This window comes from Catharus ustulatus, chromosome 5, assembly GCF_009819885.2.
Source record: "Catharus ustulatus isolate bCatUst1 chromosome 5, bCatUst1.pri.v2, whole genome shotgun sequence".
NCBI lineage: Eukaryota > Metazoa > Chordata > Aves > Passeriformes > Turdidae > Catharus > Catharus ustulatus.
The window spans coordinates 3,506,956-3,520,744 of NC_046225.1; the positions used below are offsets into that span (position 1 = coordinate 3,506,956).

The following is a 13,789-nucleotide window of genomic DNA, read 5'->3' on the forward strand; positions in this document are numbered from 1 at the left end:
TTCAAATTTGAATATTCAAATATAAGTGTTTTATATGGCCTAGAACAATGACAGAAGCATTTTAAAAGCTCCAGTAAGAGCTAAAAACAAAAATCTCAATGACATTAGTGGTCTTAACTCAGTTCAGATCTTCTGAAAATCTCATTCAAAGCTCAACTCTGAATTCAATTTCTTACATACCCTTCATTCTACACACATGGGACTTGGATCCAACTTGGCTTCAAGGCTCTTTTTACTAATCAGGTAAGTCTTTAATTCTTATTAATATTTCAAAAGACTGGTCTACCTACAGTAACAGGTTTATCCAAGATATAATCTCTTGTGAAGCAGATATTCAGAGGAAAGCTGAGCTGCTCATTGCTATGGGTCCAGATGAAAAGCTAAAGATAACATCAAATGTAGTTGAAATGTCAAGGAAATGAATTGTTTGTGTAGAGGAGCCATCTGAAATTTCACTTGGAAAGGGCAGTGAGCTTTGGTAAATGGTTTTTTAAAAAAGCTATTAGAATTATTTTATGTAATATGGCAGGACTGCCAAGATGCAATTGTCATCTGCTATGGAAGCATATTTAACAGTGAATTTTAAGCCACCACTAACAATACTTCCAGTATGTTCACATTAAAATAGGAATTTAAATGTTTTAACACATTTAATTACAGCACAGACTGGAAATATTATAATGCACCAGTTTTGATCTCATATTCTAGACAGCCTTTTAATAAAAACAGCCACCTCAATCAAGGGTTAATATACCTTCAATTTATGATTCAGTTATGAACATCTTGCTATAAAACTGAATTGAAAAGTTTTGTTTTGGAGATGAGTGGCTTTCAGACAAAAAGTTAAAATTTCTGCTGCAAAAATAGAAGACAAAAATTTAGTTCTTTAACAAAGAGCTGCTGAACTCCTCCTCCCTTCTCTAGAGGAACCACTCTTACCATGTTCCTGCTTGCCAAAAAATAATATATTATGAAACAACCAGAAAGATATTTACATGAATTTTTCCTGTAGGAATATTTATAACATAAACATTATCATCTCTTACAAGTAAGCCTCATTCTTTTGCTTTCTGCTCTCCTAAGGAAGAAACAAAAACAAGAGGTTGAGGTAGCAGCAGGCTCAAAAAAGAATAGGAAGTGTGGAGCTTGTGTGTGGTTCAGATAGAAAAATTAGTGCTAAGTGGCAGAGCAGCAATTTTGAGAGAAAATACTACTGGGTTTAGAGAGAGGCAAGCTGGGGGGACAAAACTCCACAAAAAAGAGTGACTATACAGGATAAAATACTTGTCAGAGGATTTTGAAATACTGAAGGTAAAAGAACAATCAGCAAGAGGGGCTCACCTATTCTGCATATAGTGACAGCTAATTCCAGACTTCTGTTGAATTTTTGTTTTTGTTGTTGAGCTCTGATAAAAGATTGCAGGCAGTTATAAAGAGAAGTTCACACCAGGTTATGTGACCTGGGAGGAGCATTGCTTACCAAGTATCCAGGATGGGAGCTCAACAAAGGACCAGCCTGACCATCACTGCTGCTGCTCCAGCTGTTCTGGAGTGGGGAGTGCTCACTACACTGAGGCAGGGGAATAGCAGGGAAATGACAACAACTAACACTATGCAAAATCTTTCTCCTCTCTTTTTTCCAGGATCCTTTTCCAGATTTGCTAGCTTTAAAATTCCAAACCCTTTGGTTCTAAAAAGATTCCCTCTTCCAGTCTTGCCCTTTTACATGATGCAACTTTCTTTACCTGAAGTCAAACACCCGGGATTCCACTGATTGCTTTGGTGGTTTGGCACAGCAAGTGCAAATCTTAATTACACAGCTTGGCATGAAGGTATTTTATAATGACTCTGCTCAGCTTGGAATGGAAACACTATATGAAGAAGCTTGACAAGATCTTCAAAACCCTGTGGATTCAGAAGCTCTGAATGATTCACTGCCCTTGGTAGATCTCTTGGGAAAATATGTGAGCCTGGTAATTTCACCAGTCTTGGTGCCACCATCACAACTTCACAGCACCCGTGACAATAACTGGTCTTATTTTACAGTAGACATTGCTTTTGTATGTCATTACATAAAGGAGGAGTCAGAATCACTCAAGAGTTATGTTTGACAAGTGGTTTTCAGGCTGGTTGCTTACTAAAGGAAGCACTCCAGGTTTTTATCAAATGATTTAAAAAGTAGGAAAAATCCTGAAGCTCTGTGTTGAAATTATCTCTACAGATGCAGACTTGAACTCTTCCTTTACAAGCTAAGACAAACCATATGACAGCAATCTCATGAGTTTAATATTTGCTTCCTTAAGTAAGGCAGGCAAAGACTTTTTCTTTATGTGCTACTCAAGTCTCCAGTTATCCTCTACAGCATTTAAAGGAAAAATCTATTCCTGATTGTACTGATCTTGACAAACTTTTTAACTGCAGTGCATGTGAAACATCTGTGCAGGTTTCTCCCCTAGTCTGAGAAAACTCAGCTATGAGAAAATAACTTCCTGAACTTGCAGATAGACTATCTGGATGAAGGCTTCCTGAGTGGGGAATTAATGCAAAACCAGCATTTTCAAACAAGAATCCTGATTCTTTTGTACGTTTTTATGATAGAAATCTTAAACCAGAGACTACCCTCATAATTACAGGCTATTAAAAGATAAGATGCTATAAAATAACCTGAAAATAACCAGGTCATTTCTAAATAGGTGTCAAGACTGAACTGTTGAACAGATGGAGTGTTTCTCTTGATGTTTCCACCTAGATCTGACACAGCAGATTGTAATGGTTTTAAGGAACACACAAGAAACAGAAGAAAAGGAAGAACATTAGAGAACAAATCATGTTGGATTACAAAGGGTGACATGGAGCACAACTTATTGACAAGCAAAGAATTCAGCACATCTATACTAGGAGCAGAATTTTCCATACAGTAAAAAATCTATGAAGAAATATTTTCAGGTTTTTTTAAAGAAAAATTCTTTTTTCCCCCAAACCTCATAAATAACTGCTAATGATGTATGTCCTTGATTTGTGAGAATGCTACTTCTCAGAGCCTCACTATGCAGGTTGATGGCTCTATACTGCAAACAAAAGCAAAATATCTGGTATCTGGGTACACTTGGTTTTCTTCCTAAAGTACTGAAGTAGTACTGATGCAAGCACCTGACACTGTGTATATAGAATTATGAGAAAAAAAATATTAAACACTGCTGCTTGGATTGCAAAGCGAGGCACTTGTGTCAGCTTAATCCAACCTCCTTGGTTTGTGTGGCCAGAAATCTGCAACCATGTTTTTTTTGCTAGGACTCCAGCCAGGGATGCCCATCTGACAAACAACTCTTTGCTACTTTTCTACTTTGTTTTGACATCATTCTATGCTCAGCACCATTCCTTTCTCAATGCACACTCTTCAAAATTTTCATACAAAAACCAGAGTTCATCTTTACACTGCTGCCTTCTACAAATGAGTAAACAATGCATGGATTGAGCAGCACTGACACAGGACACTCTGTGGCCCTGGGTGTCCAGTTCAAGGCATCCCCAGAGCCCAGCAGCACATGCACCAGTTACTCTGTCAGTGTGATCCTACACATCCCTCTGTGAGTGTTAACAGCTGGCAGACTCCAGGTGGAATTCCAGAAAGGGAATCCTCAGTCACCAGCTATGAATTTCAAATCGAAAAAGCATCCTTTTTTACAATATACTCCTATGTTAGAGAACCCTAATATTTCCTAAATGAATCCCTGACATGGCACTGGTGGGGCAGAAATCCTGAAATTTAATCAGTGGTGCTTTCATTTCAGAGCTTTGCACCAGCTGACCTTCCAACTTCACTAGCATTGCTTCGAGGCAGCATTTTACCCCCAAAAACAAACCCTGGAATACTATCATGGAGCACAGTGTTACAGGGGGTTTGAACCACCAGATACTTGTAGGAATGAATAAAACCCTCACAGGATATAGGGCTGGAACAGGCTGGAAAATCACAGTGCTCCTGTTGAGCCCGCATAAGGCTCTCAGTGTCAATGTTCACACGGGGACATTTACACTGACATGTGGGACACTTCAGACACAAAGATTTGTATCAAGCCAGCTCTGGAGCAGGCACTGTACCACATTTCTAGGTAGAAAAGTCAGAAAATAGGGCCAACTTTGCACTGGTGGTGGTGCAGTATAAAATCCAGAAGGTGGCAGCAAATATTCTTCCTTACAAGAAAGAAACAGTTTATTCCAAGAAAATCTAAGATGCCCGTGGCCAAAAGTTTCAGACATTTGCTTTCTCTAGGCATAAATGTACTGTATTTTGAGAACTGCATGTGGATAAAGATTAAATTATAATGAAAAGCTGATTTTCTTTCATTTGCACAGGTGCAAAGGGAGCTAACTAAATAATTTATGACAAGTTAGCAATAGTCTCATTTTTTAACCATTCAGGCATTTTGCAGTAGTGAAGGCCTAATTCTAATAATTTATTTTCCTCTTCTACCATCACTTGACAACTAAAAAGGACTTTATTTTCAAAAGCAAAATTTGTCACAAATCTTGTCACAAAGCTTATGTGAGGTGGCTGACATGAGTTTGTATACAAATAATGAAAACAAGATTGTTCTCACTTGAAATAACACCACATTTAGAAACAATCTGAATTGAGAATAAATTAGATTCCAGTCTTAAAATTCACAATAAATTTTCAGAATCAAGCCCTGACAAGACAGCTTTGAGGAAATCAGGATCAGGCCTGAACAATCTGATTCTAATCTATTCCTGGTCTCAGTGCAGCCATTGACAAGATTTTAGTTGTTAGACAGGTGAGATTCCTTCCCTTCCCAGCCATTAGCCAAATTTCTTCTTTCATGTTTTAGTCTGCTGTAAAATACTTCAAGAGTTTCAAATAAAAATTATTTTCCCATTTTATTTCAAAACTTTAGGTAGTTGTATTGTTAAATAGCTGTGGCATTTACTGCAGAGCTAGCAGCATTTCAGAGAGAATTTTTTTTCATTACATAAAGTTTAAATAATACATGGTTTGGGACAAAAAAAACTTTTTCTAAAGACAAGCTATCAAGTGAGAAATGGAAGCTCAGACCAGGACTTCTACCTAAATAATACAATAGAATGATTCTTTTTGATAAAAAAGTAGTGAAACACAGTTAATAATTCATCACTCTCTGATTAAACTCTGACAAAGGAAATGAGTTCCTGCTTTATAACTTATGGTTACATCAAAAAGATACTTCCATAACTTGATGAACTCTGGAGTTTTTTTCTGAACAGGACAGACTAAACAGTATCTTCATCCAAATAACTTGAAAAGCCAGATGTTTTATCCCACATTTGTTTCAACAGTATCATTTCCCTCTGCATCTCTGAAATCCTACTCACTGGGCTTTGAACTGGAATTTCCATTGAAAAAAGGGAACTTTTTTGTTCTAGAATCCTCCTGAGAGGATCTAACACAAGTAGACAATGAGGTGGACCTGCTTGATCAACTTCTGCATCCCTCTCTGCAACCTTATCTTCTCATTTGCTTTATATTCTTACTTACCACATAATTTCTTGTAGTTTGGGTTATCTGAATAATTTCTAACATAGGGTTGTGGGTGGGATTAATAGTGTTGGGGAGTTTTCTCTCTGGAAATGCAAACTGGAAATAGCTGGTCATAGCTAAGAGCTGAAAGGATAGTCCTGTCATAAAGCATCAGTTGTGAAACGTGTCAGAACTCTCATGACATAACCTCTGATTGTCACTACACTTTTTAAAAGAGATTCAGGCTAAGCCCAACCAAACTAACTGAAAATGATGAAATCTGAAGTCTCTTCCTCAGTTTCCATCTCTCATACAGAAGGCTGATATTACAGTGTGACCTAAAACCTGAAGCAGTGGTTTCAAGTGGTTTAAATGCAGAAAAACTTAAGATGTGACATTTCTATATGAATCTTTGCTGGATCAGCTATACCTTGAATGATCACACACCTGCTTGGCTGCTCTCTAGTCCATGCTCACAGGAAGCTCATTGGGAAAAGTAACAACAAGGCAATGATGTTGATTAAATTCTAGCAAAGCCTCTGGCCAAAAGAGCCAGGAATTTCACAGCAGATTTCAGAATTAAAGGCATTTAAGCCTGAGGACATGAATCAGTGAGTGTAAAGGGGTGAGTTTAGGAGCCACATTTGCAGAGACTCATAAGAAGGAGGTGATTTGTGTGACACAGAGAGCAGGTCTGGCTTGGGGACAGGCTGTACCTGCTTTGTGCGCTGCCAAATGGCTGCTGCAGCAGAACCTTCTCACCAGCACAGTGTCTGTTTCAAAGTGCTGCATTACTAAGAAGATTAGGATTTGTCAAAAATGAATGGATTGCTCCTATAAGTGGGTCGGAATGTACTGAAATTCCGAGGGCATTGCCTTTTAAAGAAGCCAAAAGTAGCGTCATATTAAGGCTATTAAGTGAATGATTGCATTAACGCCTTTAATTGCTTGTGTTCACTTTTGTGCCCCAAAAAGTGAAAACTAGGATAAGTCTAATCATTTTCAAGTAAGAAAAGTCTTTCTTAAAAGGAGATTGCCAAAGATATGCTCCTGGACAGATGTCCTAAACACAGCCTGTTATCAAATAAATTAGGCTGTGCCTAATGTTAGAAAAAATCTTGTAAACACAGGCAGAACTGTCACAACATGACTCTCTTCTGCATTAAGAATGGTCTTTTCAGAGCAAGGGAAACCAGCTAAGTAGTGGGAAAGCTGCACAGTTGCGTCTGTCTTTGGTCTGCTTACTTTCCTCAAAAAATTCAATTTGCTGTGTCTTTGTTCCCGTTTTCTTTTTCTGCCTCCTGCCTTTCAAGTAAATTAAAGCTCTAAAAGATACCCACAGACATAAAAAGGGACTGCCAGGATGTCATGTGCCTTCAGGGTCTTTTATTCTACTTTGGAAGTGAAGAGAAGGGGCTTCCTTTCTTGCTGTTTAATAACTGTATTTGGTATTTTGCCTTCCTAGGGAAGAAGTGGCCGCTCATTATCGCTTCCTGGGAGACCTTCCTCATTCATTCCTCCAGCCGTGTCTCCTACTTCTCCTCTTGTATTTCAGCCTGCCCCTGACTACTTCAGCAAGCCAGACACAGCAGCTGACAAGCCTGGCAAGAGACTGACTCCCTGGGAAGCAGCAGCCAGATCTCCCCTTGGCCTGGTGGATGAAGCTTTTGCCCCCCAAAGCATGCAGGAATCCATTGCTGCTAACGTGGTATCGGCCGCTCGCAGGAAAACGCTTCCTGAGCCACCGGATGAATGGAAACTTAAAGTTTCTTACGAGCCTCCAGCCCCAAGTGGTAGTGTAGCCTTACTGGGAGGGAAGCAATCAGGCCTTCTATCACCCCAAAAAAGCTCCCTGTCTGGCCCAAGTGCCCCCAGCCAGGCTGGCCCTAAGCTGCAGTATCCCTACTGCACCCAGCGCTCCACGACGGATCCTGATATAATGTCCATGGATTCCAGGTCTGACTATTGCCTGTCAACAGCTGATTCAAACTACAACCCACAGCCAAGGGGATGGAGGCGTCCAACATGAGCAGCTGGAGGGCCTGGGGCATTTTCCCTTCCTCCAGCTCAGCAAGCCCTAAGATTTGAGTTGGAGAAGGAAAGTTTCTTGCTGGCCTGGTGATCTCTGAAGTAAAAAAAAATGAGGAGACAAAATTGAATGGAGCACAGTTTTCACATGACTGCAGTGCTAGCAGCCTCTAGAATAGACTCAGTTTTACACCTAAGATTGTTCTGTTTGTCAAAAGGCAAAAATATGCATTTCTTGGGGTGAGGGGGGAGATGAAAGTGGGGCAATCCATGAACTCGATGCAAAAATCTTGCAAGGATGTAGAAAGTGACAGCAAAAATGCTTGCAGTTAAGCTAATGTGAAAAAAAAAGGAGTAAAATAAGGGCATTTTAAAACCAAGGATCTTGTAGGCTTTCTGAGTATGTTTGACATGAGTTCCAAGTTACTAAACATAGATTTGCAAAAGTTCTGATGGAAATGGAAAACTTTGAAGCACTGGCTTATTTGCCATATGGTTTTTTACTGCGTTTCTATAATGAGCTAAATCATGAATATTTTTTACTGTGGCAACAGTTAAAATACATCTGTGGCAATGGTACCTGAATCACCACAGGAAATCATTCACAGTCACTCACTTCAGATGGATTTCAAGACAGTTTCAATGAAGTTTTACATCTTGTAATTAATCTGAAAACACCAGGAAGAAAGGTATTGTTAATAGAGATCAATACCATGATACTTGAACAACAAAGGAGACGAGGAGTGTATTTAAACTGGATTGCAAGTTATTTTTGTAATAAACTATCAAACAAGTCAGAGGCTGAACAGCCTTTATTTCTCTGTGAAATGCACTATTTGCTGAGCATTTACTGCTCCAGTGCCTGGTAATCCAACTGGCTGGGCAGTCATTCCTGTTTCTAAGGTAGCTCAATGTTTAGAAAGCTTTTGGGTTGTATCCTCAGTTGGGAAGACATAGATAAGTTGTTTGGCAAGGACAGTTCCTGCTCTACACAGAAATTGGCATGTGACAGAGGGTTTCTGATACGTGGTGCACGGTGTGAGTCTAGGAGCAAATATTTGGGGGTTGGTTATACCTAAGTGGTGTTGATGGATCTGAGTAATTTTTGTTGGTGAGACATACCTTGCATTTGCAGCTTATTCAAACAATAGAAATATGTGGCTAAAAATGTATGCATTCCAAGCTTCCTGGGTAGTATAGATGTTGTTAAAGCATTAAATGAACACCCCGAGTTTTACCAAGTGCCGTCAATCCTCCTTAGTTTGTGGGGAATTCTTGAAGGATCTGTCAGCTGAAATTACTGCAGAAGCACTATTAGCTATCCTTAGTTTCAGCAAGGCTGTCACTGTGAGTGAAGGGATTTGATAAGAAAGAACTAAAACATAGATGTGGAAAGAAAAAATACAGTACAAAGCATTCCCATCTGCAAAGAATTTTCATAGCAATTTTAAAATGTAATTGGTAGGAAAGAGAAAGGAAAATTAAATCCATGTTCAGTTGAGCTGGAACTTCTCCTAAAAGCAAATAATTACAGGAAAAATATAGCCTTAATTAGTTTAAGTTGGCAGAAATTCTGCAGCCAAACAGAAGTCTCCCTAAAATTTAACTGATCCTTCTGACCAGTCAGGAAATGAAGATGTGAGAGGGGTAAATCTTTAGAATAGGATCATATTGCTATAGCACTTTACAGATTTATTTCACAATATGAATTTGCAAAAAAAATAGAAAGTGATTTAGAAAAATTACATGAACAAGGCTGCCATTATATGGCTGAAAATGAGCTTGGCACCTCAGAGTTATATATGCACATAATCAGAGTAAATTTTCACAATTGGGAATTCCCCACCCCAAATACGCAAAAGCATGGAAGTGAAGAGTTTTAGACAGGATCACTGACTTTCTGTCAACCTCTCTTGAACAAAAAATGTGCAGCCTTATAATTTCATTGTATTCACAAGTAGGAATTAATCTCAGAGTACTTCTGTGAACATGAAAATTCCTGATGCTGAGTTTCACGTGGCTTTGTATCTTATCGTAGATTAATTTGGGTGTTTGACATGTCCTACTCCTGATTTTTTTTTCCTCCTGCTGAGGATTTCCTAGCTCTCTTTCCCATATGGATTCTCCTATATCTAACATGGAAAGAGTTCCCAGTGCAGCATTTCCCTCAATAGCAACACTGCTAAGTGGATCTGGCCTCCCCGACGCCGTCTATTTTCACAAAGTCTGTGGGCAATGGATTGTCTCTGAGATCTGTCCCTCTGCCACAGAGAAATGGAACTAATAAACATTTCTGAAGTTATTAATGGGAGGAGAGACATGAGGGCAGGCATGCAGACAGATCACACAGCCTTGTTTAGAAGAAAATCAGGCTAAATCCAGATTGAGACCATGTAGTGATTTCGAAGAAAGCAGCAGGCCCGGAGCAGTAAATGAAATATTAATGCATCAGAGCTTTACAAGGACCCCCTGACATTTTCCACTTTGTGTCCTTCACCCCATTCCTCCACTAGCAAAGCATCTTTCTATCAAATAGTTGTGACTTGTGAGTTCTGCATATATTAATGCAAGTATTTCATACATTTGCTTTTGAATGCACAGATCTGCTCAGTAAATGTGAAGAGAAACTTCTCTTGGTGTTTTCAATCGTTGGCTTTGTGCTCACCCTCAGAGGTGTCTCTGTTGCATACACAATATAACTGAAAATTTAGTTTCTTTAGTTATGTTAGATGGTGATGTTCACAACTCTTGTTCATAGTTTGTTTTCATTTTGGTGTGCTTTAACACAACCAAATATCTATTCCCACTGCATTTCTGCCTAGTAGCAAGAGACTGTGTTATCTTTATAAAAGACTTTTCACTTCTGAAGACTTTTGCTCATTGCAAAGGACACTTTATTTGACAGTGCATGCCAGCGATGTAAATTGTATCACATAATAAAGTGATTTGACCAATCAGATGAGAAACACAATTTTGTTTTCCCTAAATTCTTGTCTGTTTGTTTAAATAATCTGAACCCAAGTAAAGCCTAATCTCTTTTTTTTCTGCACCATTTTTAGACTCACTGACTTTGCCTGTCGGTGACCTCGTGCTGGTATGAGCTTCTAGAAGCTTAAATCAGCATCAGGTCAAAAGGCAACTTATCGAATTTAGTGGAATTTCATTTCCATACTGACTAAGCAGAGGAAGGAAAAGCAGTGAAGCACAATCTACCCAAGTTAAATAATAGCACCAGAACCGCTTTTATTGTTTGAACTTTTTCACCCCAACCACAAAAACCTGCAACTAAAATCTACTTACTATACTTCCTTGTCTACTTTACTTGCACCTAACCCTCTGTTTAGTTCCTTGTTCATTGCTGTATTCTCATTGTTTATTCTCAGTTGAAACATACTGTTCAAACATGAAATAAATATTGTGAATAAATTGTGAACCCAGTCTGTACACTATGCAAGCTATTTGGATAAATAGCTCTTCAGGAAACAAGGCCAGCATATACATTGTAGCTGGGGAAAGTCAGATCAGATTTTCACTATAGACACAAAATGAATCCCAAAGCAGTTTCTGCATTTGTAAAGCAAGCAGGATTTTGTCCCCAGAACAAGAAAAATGATTAATGCATGTAAAACTCAGGGAACTGAAAAGGCTCCACAATAGCATTTTAAGAGCTTTGCCCTACAAAGGATTGACAAGGTTATAAGAGACCCAGTGCTATTGCTTTCCACAGTTCCATTTCCATTCTTCTTTGGTAAGTTCTTAAACACATCATAAAGAAAGCAAGCATAAGCCAGATTCACAGTTTAACATAACTCCCTTGAATTCAGTAATTGACAACAGATTAATCTCTGTGCCAGGCAAACACTCATAGGTTTTGTAGGATGTTTCAGTCTCCAGAGAATGTACCCTGGGTTTCTTGGAATGCCCTCGATTTTCTGATGCATTCATCCATGCTTAAGAGCATTTAAAATTACTCCAGAGTGGCAGAGAGCTCCCTTACTGAATGTGAGGCTGGTGGAATGAAGAATTTTAGTCCAGAAAGGTGGATGTTTCCAGGCCAGTGTCTGGTTTTCCTCAAACTGAACATTTGTGCTTTGAAACTGTTCCCTGGATATATTATTGGACCTTAACAAGAAGCCTTGTGTTGCTGCTGAGTCAGAAACAGCGCTCAGGATGCTGGAAAATGTCTGGTGTTTGTTCACATATTTTCAGTCCTAAAAAAGGACTCAAGTATTTCACACCAAAACCAAAGTGTGTGCATGCACATGAAGTTGTGGGGGTTTTTTGTGGAGAAAGGAAGGTAATGGTCAATTAAGAGATGTTAATGGAGAACAAACTGTGCTGCACTACAGTTCAAAGAGCTGGAAGGTTACAATACACTGACACACATTTAAAAAGAAGGTGTTCATAAACCTCAAGATCTAATTTTATCTTTAAAGTAAATCAAAACCCAAGGGTAATTTTGTCTAAATACTGCAGAGGTTCATGACTAATTTTTCCCTATAAATTAGGAAACCAAAGGAAAGATATGCTAATTGCTGGACAAACAATGTTGCATGCTGTAAATAATTTAAACCAGGCTGTAGACAAGCAGACTTTGCCCAAGGCAAAAATGAAAAACAAGAATTCTAAATCAGAATAATAGATGTACTGGTATAGTTTCCCAGCATGAACAACCTCACAGATCTGTGGCAGCTATAAAACAATTGCCACTCTTTACATTATTAACAATTGCTAAATTGTCTTGATTTTTATCAGTCACTTCCTAATATCAATGGATGCACTTGAGTTTAGTCTCAGAAAGTCAGTGATATTGGAAAAACAGGAATCAACATAAAGTCAGCATATTCTCAACTCTGTGGTAATTCTAAGGTTTTGTGGATTTTTTCTAACAGAAAAGCTTACAAGCATAAACACTGCAGTTTTGATCAGGTGCTCATCAGCTACTCTGATTTTTTAGGTCTGCTCAAGACAGTTCATATTTAAATGCAAAGATTTTACCTATAAAATAGTTTGTATACAAACACAGGACTTGAAGCTCCCTAGTGAATTACCTGTATGTAAAATAGAATATTTTTAAGATGATCAATATTGGTAACTTTGATAGTTTCCAAGAAATTCCCCACCATAAATCCACATAATTCCATGATTTTGTGAAAGTTCAAGATTATTTTCTCCCCTGTGTCTGTACAGTTCACCATTCTTTACCTCCTTTGGCATTTTAAAACCCCAAGAGATTTTCCATGTGGCCATGAAATAAAAAGATTAGTGCAGAAATTAAGAAATCCTCCCACTGAATCAGTATGCCCTGAGAAAACCTGTGTTTCAAAGAAACAGCAAGAACAAAACAAGGCAACAAAACTCCTTTGACCACGTGAAGCAAAATCCTGATTCCAGCTAAGCCAATGGGAGCTTGACTAATTCACCACTTATCCCAGCAGGGCAAGGACTTCATCTCACAGAGAAATAAGCAGCACCACAAAACACAACAAATTTACAAGCACTGAACTGGTGTCAGCAGTTCTGGAGATTTTTGTAGCCTTTAGAATCAAAAAATGTGATTGACAAAACAGTAAGGCATTAATCAGATTTTGTAATGGTATCTTCTGTTAGGAACTTCCCCACTGATGTGCAGAATAATGGAGAGCTGTCTCAGCTGGGACTCTGCTGAGGTTCAAGTTGCTGTCTTGGCCTCCTGTATAATCAGTGTGGAGGAACATTCTCAAAAAGAAATTAACTCCATCCCCAAATTAATGCCTAAAATAGGTGGACTGGATCCCAGAAGCCCAGACATAGCCTTACACCACTCCAAACTCACCTGGGCTTGCAGAGGTCTGTTTGGATAATCCTGTACTTGAGAAATGGATCATCAACAGACCAGAAAAAAACCCAAAACAAAAAAATACCCAAGGACAGTGAAGAGATGATTGTTGTTGTTATGGGAGCCATAAAGTTCTGGAAGTTTAGGCAGACACTTTTTCAAAATCAGCTTGGAGGTTTCTCATAGGAACAGATGACCACTCATCTCTCCCTACACTTTAATAAGCTGCTGTTTGCCCTGCAGAATTAGATCCAGACCACTGTGTTTTGGATGTTTATTACTGGAGTTAGATGTGACTGCTCTGCATGTAGCCTCCAATGAACAGCAGTATGAATACAGGTTTGGAGAGCAGCAGTCCAAACAGATAACACTCAGACAGTAGCAACAGTAGCTCTATTTTTCCTTGTGACCTTTATGATAATTTCTAC

At 38.8% G+C, this 13,789-nt stretch overlaps 1 protein-coding gene across 1 annotated transcript in view; it reads left to right on the top strand.

Annotated features, from left to right (window-relative positions):
• SYNPO2 (synaptopodin 2) overlaps positions 1–10,500 on the top strand; it is a 72,429-nt gene extending 61,929 nt beyond the window's left edge. The window contains exon 5 of the mRNA XM_033060730.1: positions 6,981–10,500. Within this exon, the coding sequence (XP_032916621.1) occupies positions 6,981–7,544 (564 nt within the window). The 3' untranslated portion in view covers positions 7,545–10,500. The remainder of the gene's footprint in view (positions 1–6,980) is intronic.
• The last annotated feature ends 3,289 nt before the right edge of the window (positions 10,501–13,789 follow it).